At 47.7% G+C, this 10,000-nt stretch overlaps 4 protein-coding genes across 6 annotated transcripts in view; 1 reads left to right on the top strand and 3 right to left on the bottom strand.

The window, feature by feature from the left end:
- The window catches only part of LOC310819992 (Krueppel-like factor 12), a 15,287-nt gene extending 11,750 nt beyond the window's left edge, over positions 1–3,537 (top strand). For all 3 annotated transcript variants that reach the window (XM_083691448.1, XM_083691449.1, XM_083691447.1), the window contains 3 exons: positions 1,498–1,636; positions 2,707–2,870; positions 3,249–3,537. In XM_083691448.1, the coding sequence (XP_083547574.1) occupies positions 1,498–1,636; positions 2,707–2,870; positions 3,249–3,430 (485 nt within the window). In that variant the 3' untranslated portion in view covers positions 3,431–3,537. The remainder of the gene's footprint in view (positions 1–1,497; positions 1,637–2,706; positions 2,871–3,248) is intronic.
- LOC310820000 (gamma-glutamylaminecyclotransferase C-like) overlaps positions 1–10,000 on the bottom strand; it is a 268,729-nt gene that overhangs the window by 82,533 nt on the left and 176,196 nt on the right. The gene's annotated exons all lie outside the window — the stretch shown is intronic.
- LOC310819510 (GTPase IMAP family member 8-like) overlaps positions 6,334–10,000 on the bottom strand; it is a 30,205-nt gene continuing 26,538 nt past the window's right edge. Inside the window, exon 9 of the mRNA XM_083690812.1 lies at positions 6,334–6,685. Within this exon, the coding sequence (XP_083546938.1) occupies positions 6,567–6,685 (119 nt within the window). The 3' untranslated portion in view covers positions 6,334–6,566. The remainder of the gene's footprint in view (positions 6,686–10,000) is intronic.
- Positions 8,104–10,000, bottom strand: part of LOC310819935 (GTPase IMAP family member 8-like) — a 3,588-nt gene continuing 1,691 nt past the window's right edge. The window contains exons 3-4 of the mRNA XM_083691362.1: positions 9,580–10,000; positions 8,104–9,301 (exon numbers count right to left, since the gene is read on the bottom strand). The exon at positions 9,580–10,000 is cut by the window's right edge and continues 281 nt beyond it. Of these exons, the coding sequence (XP_083547488.1) occupies positions 8,577–9,301; positions 9,580–10,000 (1,146 nt within the window). The 3' untranslated portion in view covers positions 8,104–8,576. The remainder of the gene's footprint in view (positions 9,302–9,579) is intronic.

Here is a 10,000-nt window from a genome sequence, read left to right on the forward strand (position 1 = left end):
ATAGAAATGCAATCTTCTTGTGAGGAAAAAGTTAGGACACCCCCACATTTAGTTCCACTTAAAATGCCTAAAATTATAATAAAGAGCACCACATCAGGTGCAAATGATTAGAACATCGTTACAGAGGATTTTGGAGGAGCCTGTCCTATTTAAGCCTCAGATATTTAGTTTGGTTTGCTCTTGATTGTTGAAGTGAGTTGCATCACCATGGCGAGATCAAAAGAGCTCTCTGAGGCCTTCAGAAGAAAAATTGTAGATGCATATGAGTCTGGGAAGGGATATAAAAAGATCTCCAAACTATTCGAAATTGGCCATTCCACTGTCCGGAAAATAATTTACAAGTGGAGAACATTTAAAACCACCACCAACATGGCCAGGTCAGGCCGCCCAAGCAAGTTCAGCCTAAGAGCTGACCGAAAGATGCTTAAAGAAGTCTCCAACAATCCCAGAATGTCATCACGAGACCTACAGGTATCTCTTGCCACAATTGATGTCAAAGTACATGCATCCACCATAAGAAAGAGACTGAACAAGTTTGCATTACATGGGAGGTGTGCAAGGAGGAAACCCCTGCTGTCAAAAAAAAACATCAGGGCAAGACTAAAGTTTGCCAGAGAACACCTAGAGAAAGACCAGAACTTCTGGAACAATGTGCTTTGGACAGATGAATCCAAAGTTGAACTATTTGGGCACAGTAAGAGTAGACATGTTTGGCACAAAACCAAGACAGCATTTGAGAACAAGAACCTCATACCAACTGTGAAGCATGGGGGTGGAAATGTCATGGTTTGGGGCTGCTTTTCTGCAGCAGGGCCTGGTCAGCTCACCATCATAGAATCCACTATGAATTTTGTATTGTATCAGAGGGTGCTTGAGGAAAATGTGAGACCATCTGTTCGAAAGTTGAAGCTGAAGCAGATGTGGACCATGCAACATGACAATGACCCAAAACATTCCAGTAAATCTACCAAGGAATGGCTCAAGAAAAATAAATTGAGAGTTCTGGAATGGTCAAGTCAAAGCCCGGATCTTAATCTTATTGAGATGCTGTGGATTGATTTGAAACTGGCTGTGCATGCAAGACACCCCTCGAACATCACACAGCTGAAAGAATTCTGCAAGGAGGAGTGGGAAAAACTTTCTCCCAATTGATGTCAGAGACCTGTAGACAGTTATAAGAAACGTCTAATTGAGGTTATTTCAGCCAAGGGGGGCAATACTAGCTATTAGGGCATAGGGTGTCCTAACTTTTTCCTCAGTAGGAATTGGCATTATTGTTAATTTTTCGTTAAATAAATGATTACAAAGTTACATTTTCATAGTTTTTTGTTCAATTACATCCCCTTTATCTATAGACATTGTTAGAAAGAAGATAACATATTGATATGTCCATATTTTTAAGAGAATAACTTAATATTTTGGGGGGTGTCCTAACTTTTTCTCATGACTGTACATACACACACACATACACTCTTGACCAGTCTTCTCTGTCTGTAGCATACAAACACCTGGGTGTACAGTCACCACGGAGACAACAGCATCACCATGGTGACAGCGAGGATGAAGACCCGGCGGGCGTGATGTCGGACGACGCCATGGCAACGGGTCAGCGCTGCACGGGTGGAGCAGTGCCAGAGTGAGTCCCACACGTCACCATCCTGTCCTGCCTGATCTGTCCTGTCCCGTCCTGCCTGATCTGATCTGTCCCGTCCTGTCTGATCTGATCTGTCCCGTCCTGCCTGATCTGATCTGTCCCGTCCTGCCTGATCTGTCCCGTCCTGCCTGATCTGATCTGTCCCGTCCTGTCTGATCTGATCTGTCCCATCCTGTCTGATCTGTCCCGTCCTGCCTGATCTGATCTGTCCTGTCCTGCCTGATCTGTCCCGTCCTGTCTGATCTGATCTGTCCTGTCCTGCCTGATCTGATCTGTCCTGTCCTGTCTGATCTGATCTGATCTGTCCCGTCCTGTCTGATCTGTCCCGTCCTGCCTGATCTGATCTGTCCTGTCCTGCCTGATCTGTCCCGTCCTGCCTGATCTGATCTGTCCCGTCCTGTCTGATCTGATCTGTCCCGTCCTGCCTGATCTGTCCCGTCCTGTCTGATCTGTCCCGTCCTGCCTGATCTGATCTGTCCCGTCCTGCCTGATCTGATCTGTCCCGTCCTGTCTGATCTGTCCCGTCCTGCCTGATCTGATCTGTCCTGTCCTGTCTGATCTGTCCCATCCTGTCTGATCTGTCCTGTCCTGCCTGATCTGATCTGTCCTGTCCTGTCTGATCTGTCCCGTCCTGCCTGATCTGATCTGATCTGATCTGTCCCGTCCTGTCTGATCTGTCCCGTCCTGTCCTGTCTGGTCTGTCCTGCCCTGCCTGATCTGATCTGTCCCGTCCTGCCTGATCTGATCTGTCCGTCCTGTCTGATCTGTCCCGTCCTGCCTACTTATGATGACTGATGTGTAGTTGATTCACTTACTTAGACAAATGTACTTATTGTAAGTCGCTTTGGAAAAAACTACTGTTAAACTACTGAAATGTAAAGGTAAAATGTGTGAGTGGACAGCTCCCTCTAGTGGCTAAGGTGAAAAGTGTAATATTTCTGTCCTGGTTGTCGCCCCCAGATCTGTTTGTGCTATTAGCCAACTCCTATCACTGTTGTTGTGGTAAACATGTTGTTGTTGTTGTCGTTGTTGTCGTTGTTGTGGTGTCCCAGCTCCATGTACCCCCGTCACCTCCAGAGTCTTCGTCTGGTCACGGGGGCGGGGTCACCTGGTGGTGGGCGGAGACTGAGACACGTCCACAGGTGTGAGTTTGACGGCTGTCACAAGGAATACACCAAGAGTTCACACCTGAAGGCCCACAGACGCACACACACAGGTAAGAGACCAGACACACACATGCACACACACACACACACACACACACACACACACACACACACACACACACACACACACACACACACACACACACACACACACACACACACACACAGGTAAGAGACCAGACACACAGGCACACATACACACACACACACATACACACACACACACACACACACACACACACACACACACACACACACACACACACACTCAAGGTGAAATAATCTTTGTATAACTCTTCAGAAATCGATCCAGTTATGGAACAATGATGATAACATCAAGCATCTTTCTACGTTCATCCTCTCTCTTCCCTCTCTCATTCCATCCCTCTCTTTATGTCCCCCCCCCCTCCCTCCCCCCTCCCCTCCAGGTGAGAAGCCGTACAGGTGTTCGTGGGACGGGTGTGATTGGCGCTTCGCCCGTTCAGATGAGCTGACCCGCCACTTCAGGAAGCACACGGGTGTGAAACCGTTCCAGTGTGTGGACTGTGAACGCAGCTTCTCCCGCTCCGACCACCTGGCTCTACACAGACGCAGACACGCCCCCCTCTGACCACCTGGCTCTACACAGACGCAGACACGCCCCCCTCTGACCACCTGGCTCTACACAGACGCAGACACGCCCCCCTCTGACCACCTGGCTCTACACAGATGCAGACACGCCCCCCTCTGACCACCTGGCTCTACACAGACGCAGACACGCCCCCCTCTGACCACCTGGCTCTACACAGACGCAGACACGCCCCCCTCTGACCACCTGGCTCTACACAGACGCAGACACGCCCCCCTCTGACCACCTGGCTCTACACAGACGCAGACACGCCCCCCTCTGACCACCTGGCTCTACACAGATGCAGACACGCCCCCCTCTGACCACCTGGCTCTACACAGACGCAGACACGCCCCCCTCTGACCACCTGGCTCTACACAGACGCAGACACGCCCCCCTCTGACCACCTGGCTCTACACAGACGCAGACACGCCCCCCTCTGACCACCTGGCTCTACACAGACGCAGACACGCCCCCCTCTGACCACCTGGCTCTACACAGACGCAGACACGCCCCCCTCTGACCACCTGGCTCTACACAGACGCAGACACGCCCCCCTCTGACCACCTGGCTCTACACAGACGCAGACACGCCCCCCTCTGACCACCTGGCTCTACACAGACGCAGACACGCCCCCCTCTGACCACCTGGCTCTACACAGACGCAGACAGGCCCCCTCTGACCACCTGGCTCTACACAGACGCAGACACGCCCCCCTCTGACCACCTGGCTCTACGCAGACACGCCCCCCTCTGACCACCTGGCTCTACACAGACGCAGACACGCCCCCCTCTGACCACCTGGCTCTACACAGACGCAGACACGCCCCCCTCTGACCACCTGGCTCTACACAGACGCAGACACGCCCCCCTCTGACCACCTGGCTCTACACAGATGCAGACACGCCCCCCTCTGACCACCTGGCTCTACATAGACACGCCCCCTCTGACCACCTGGCTCTACATAGACACGCCCCCTCTGACCACCTGGCTCTACACAGACACGCCCCCTCTGACCACCTGGCTCTACACAGACACGCCCCCTCTGACCACCTGGCTCTACACAGACACGCCCCCCTCTGACCACGTGACTCTAAAAAAAAACTCACAAAAACGTTTAAATGTTGATTTTGTATTGCACGCTTATTTTGATGGAACAAGTGTTATTTCCTTTATTTTTCATGTAAAAATGCTTTGTTAAATGTATTTTATACTTGTTTTTAAATACATACAGTATTAAACTGTGAATGACTGAATACCAACCTGTTTTTGAGATGACGAGAGAATACAGTTGCTAGGCTACAGATATGATGTTATTATTATTATTATTTCACCTATAAAACTGTACTGTGTGGTTTCACTGGTCAAACATCAGGCTATAAAATTAATGAATTAATTCATTCCAATCCACCAAAGCCCACTTAGACCTCACCTCATTACCAACTACCGGCGTTTAGCAGGAAAAACATCTAAAATGAGTCCTAACTGGGTCCTAACTGGGTCCTAACTCCTAACTGGGTCCTAACTGGGTCCTAACTGGGTCCGTGTAGGTGTGTGGGTCATCCGTTCATTTGATTTTCCCAAATAAAAAATGGGAAAAGCCTTTCTAACTCCTCAGACTATAAGACTCCCAGAAATGAAGGTGTGTCACTGCAAAGATCATTTCAATTAATAAACTTTTCATTTCAGTTTGGAAAAAAACATCTAAATGAATAAAGCAAACAGTCATGAACATATTTTCAAAAAGCATATTTTAATGAAGAACATTTTGATTGGTACATATGGAAATAGAAACTCTGGAATAATGAATTGGAATGTATTCAGTTCCAAGACTTGTTTATAAAAAAGTGGCTACAAAAAAGTATATACAGTTTTGTACAAAGTGTTTAACAGCATGAACAATAGAACAACCTTGAGACTGTAGATCTAAAAAAACCCTTAAAGGGAAAAACTCCCTGGTGGGAAGAAACCTTGGGAGGAACCAGGCTCAGAGGCGGACCCATCCCCTTCTGGCTGGTCAGGTGAGAACAGCATTTACACAATAAACTGAGACAAATTGGGTATGTGGTGTGGTGCAAGACTTCATGTCGGTGTAGAAGTTCATGGAGAAGAGCTGTTTAGGGCAGGATCCTGAGTGGAACCCGGGGCGGGAGGAGGACCCAGGACCGGGAGTCAGCCCCATCCACAACTCTCAGCAGTGGTCTTAGGGTTAGGGTTAGTACAGGGGGGTAGTGGGAGTGAAGAGGTCTCTAGGGTTGGGGTTAGGGTTAGTACAGGGGGGTAGTGGGGGTGAAGAGGTCTCTAGGGTTGGGGTTAGGGTTAGTACAGGGGGGTAGTGGGGGTGAAGAGGTCTCTAGGGTTGGGGTTAGGGTTAGTACAGGGGGGTAGTGGGGGTGAAGAGGTCTCTAGGGTTGGGATTAGGGTTAGGACCCAGGACCGGGAGTCAGCCCCATCCACAACTCTTAGCAGTGGTCTTAGGGTTAGACTTCTTTACATTTACTTTTACATTTATGGCATTTAGCAGACGCCTTTATCCAAAGCGACTTACAACAAATACATTTGTTTAAGTAAGTGAATCATCTATCCATCAATCACAAGATAGGCCATAGGCAGTCACAATGCTAGAAGAACATTATTATTATTTATTTTTTTGACAGGAGAAAAACTTGTACTGGGGGGTAGTGGGGGTGGAGAGGTCTCTAGGGTTGGGGTTAGGGTTAGTACAGGGGGTTAGTGGGGGTGGAGAGGTCTCTAGGGTTAGGGTTAGTACAGGGGGGTAGTGAGGGTGAATAGGCCTCTAGGGTTGGGGTTAGGGTTAGTACAGGGGGGTAGTGGGGGTGAATAGGTCTCAAGGGTTGGGGTTAGGGTTAGTACAGGGGGGTAATGGGGGTATATAGGTTTCTAGGGTTGGGGTTAGGGTTAGTACAGGGGGGTAGTGGGGGTGAAGAGGTATCTAGGGTTGGGGTTAGGGTTAGTACAGGGGGGGTAGTGGGGGTGAAGAGGTCTCAGAAGGGACTGTTAAGATGTAGCCTGGAGAGATGGGTCTTCAATCTACGGTGGAAGATCGGTAGTGACTCTGCAGTCCTGACATCAGTGGGAAGCTCGTTCCACCAGTGGGGTGCCAGGACAGTGAAAAGCCATTACTGAGTGATGCAGCTGCTGGAGATCTTCTTTTTCTTGGCCGGTGACTCATCCACTGATGCAACCTCAGATACCAGCTCAGAATCATACCCAGTGTCTGGTCTGCTGCTCCCACTCACTGTACAACAACAACAACAACAACAACACAACAACAACAACAACAGCAACACAACAACAACAACACAACAACAACAACACAACAACAACAACAACACAACAACAACACAACAACAACAACAACACAACAACAACAACACAACAACAACAACACAACAACACAACAACAACAACACAACAACAACACAACAACAACAACAACAACACAACAACAACAACAACAACACAACAACAACAACAACAACAACAACAACACAACAACACAACAACAACAACACAACAACAACAACACAACAACAGCAGATCAGACTCTGGGGAAGCTTTGCTGGCTCATTGGAAGCACTACAGTATATCAGGTATATACGTATGCATGTATGTGATGGAAGGGAGATGTTAACTGAGACTTAATTATAATTGATATTATTATTATTGCTATTTTCCTTGCTATTGATAACATTATTCTTCCATACTCACTGTTTGGAGGAATAAAGTCCATGCTCCCAGCTGCTTTAGGTGTCACTGATCCAATTCTGCTGCCTCCACTCACTGAACAACAACAAGATCAACATCAACAACAACAACAACAACAACAACAACAACAACAACAACAACAACAACAGATTGTGGGGAAGCTAGCATGATGTCAGAAAGCGTGGTCTTCCTGATATCTGCAATAGTCTGCGACTGTTTGTGGTCATTATACCATGTCATTAATATGTCTGAATGAAAGGGAGAAGCCAACTGAAACAATTTAGACTAAATATTTTAATGACGACGTAATGATATTTTAAGTAGAACCATACTCACTGGTCGGAGGATTAAACTCTATGCTCCTGGCTCCTCTAGGTGCCAGTGAAAGATTCTTCAATCCCGCCTCTAGTTCTCTCACAGGATAAAACACATCTCCACTGTTTACTGCCACCATCTCTTCTATCTTCTCCAGCAGCTCTGTGATCTGAGAGCCATTGCCCCTGTTCTTATTGTCGAGGACATGATACCTGTTCTCACATTTCATAATCAGCCACTGGAGGGCCTTCCCTTCACTCTCAATGTGCTGCTCAATGGTCTTGCCTCCCAGACAGTCCCCACAGGTGAACAGCACTATAGTGTGACTCCAGACTCCCTCACTGAGAAGCTCCATGTGTGCCTCTGCAGCATTGGCCTCATCCTCTTTGAATGAAGCATCCACTGGTATGACCAGGAGGAGAGTGTGAGGTCCTGGGGGACACTCAGACACACTGCGTACGATCTCCTGTTTAACCAGCTCAGGAGTCTTCTCTACAGGGTAACGCGCCCACCAGCCTGGAGTGTTGACCACAGTGACCTGTCTTCCTGCTACCTGTCCCTGTCTCTTCATACACTGAGGAGCAGCTTTCCTCAGGTCAAACTTCTCTTCACCCAGGATGGTGTTTCCTGCTGACCTCTTCCCTGCTCCTCTCCACCCCAGCATCACAATTCTTAGCTCTGAGAGGTGGGGGGAGTCATCTGGTTGATAGAGAGAGAGAGAGAGAGAGACAGACAGAGAGAGAGAAAGTTAGGAAGACAATACACACACACACACACACACACACACACACACAAACACACACACACACACACACACACACACACACACACACACACACACACACACACACACACACACACAGCATATTATCTCCCCATTGAACATTCTTTAGAATACCCTTGTGTCATTTGGAGCATATGATTACATGCTGTACAAGATATTATAAATGATATTTTGACTGCACATATATTTCACATGCATTAGAGGGTTGAAAATCATGTCATCTAACGGTAGTGTTGAAAAGTGGTTTTAAAGATGTCAACCCCTCAGCCACTGACTATGACAGTGATCAGATATCAACTTTTCCTCCATAACAGTTGACACTTTAACCATGAGTAACAATGATCTCACCGACGAATGTCTTGTGGATCTCTCTCTGTTTCATCACCTTCACCTGCCTCTGTTTTGCTCTCTCTTCTTTTGGTTTTCTCCACATTTCTATATTCTTTACTATCTTTCTCTCTATCTCATAATGGCCTCCTCTGTTTCCTGCCACCATCTCCTCTATCTTCTCCAGCAGCTCTGTGACCTGAGTAACATCACCCCTGTTCTTATTGTCGAAGACATGATACCTGTTCCCGCATTTCTCAACAAGCCACTGGAGGGCCTTCCCTCTCTCAATGTACTGCTCAATGGTTGTGTCTCCCAGACGGTCCCCACAGGTGAACAGCACTATAGTGTGACTCCAGACTCTCTCCCTGAGAAGCTCCAGGTGTCCCTCTACTGATCTTCTGTCTTTCTCAGTGAATGAATACCCCACATCTATGACCAGGAGGAGAGTGTGAGGTCCTGGGGGACACTGAGACACACTGCGTACGATCTCCTGTTTAACCAGCTCAGGAGTCTTCTCTACACGGTAACGCGCCCACCAGCCTGGAGTGTCGACCACAGTGACCTGCCTCCCTGCTACCTGTCCCTGTCTCTTCACACACTGAGTAGTTATCTTCCCCTGGTCAAACTCCTTGTTGCCCAGGATGGTGTTTCCTGCTGAAGACTTCCTTGCAAACCTGTACCCCAGCAGCACAATCCTCAGCTCTGAGTGGGAGTCACCTGGTAGACAGAGAGAGAGAGAACAAATCATTGTATTCTTCCTAGCTCACAACAAAAGTGTGTGTGTGTGTGTGTGTGTGTGTGTGTGTGTGTGTTCCTATTCAAAATTATGTGACAGAACACTCATATTAATGGTTAATTGTCTTAAAATAACATGCCGATTTTCATTTCACACAAAACATATTTTTTCAATGTTTCTATCCGTGTCATGAACACAATAGCATAATTAGCATGAAGTAAAAAAAAACAACAGGATCATGACTCATCAATAAACTCACCCTTTAGTGATCTGAGGGTCTCTCTCTGTTTCTGCACCTTCATCAGTCTCTGTGCTGCTCTCTCTTCCTCTGCCCTCCTTCTCTCTTCTATCATCTCTATTCTCTTTCTCTCTATCTCATAATGGCCTCCTCTGTTTCCTGCCACCATCTCCTCTATCTTCTCCAGCAGCTCTGTGACCTGAGTGTTATTACCCCATTTCTTATTGTTGAAGACATGATACCTGTTCCCACATTTGTCAACAAGCCACTGGAGGGCCTTCCCTTCACTCTCAATGTGCTGCTCAATGGTTGTGCCTTCCAGACAGTCCCCATAAGTGAACAGCACTATAGTGTGACTCCAGACTCTCTCACTGAGAAGCTCCAGGTGTTCCTCTACTGATCTTCTGTCTTCCTCATTGAATGAATACCCCACACCTATGAC

The sequence above is a fragment of the Argentina silus genome (assembly GCF_951799395.1).
Source record: "Argentina silus genome assembly, chromosome: 19".
NCBI lineage: Eukaryota > Metazoa > Chordata > Actinopteri > Argentiniformes > Argentinidae > Argentina > Argentina silus.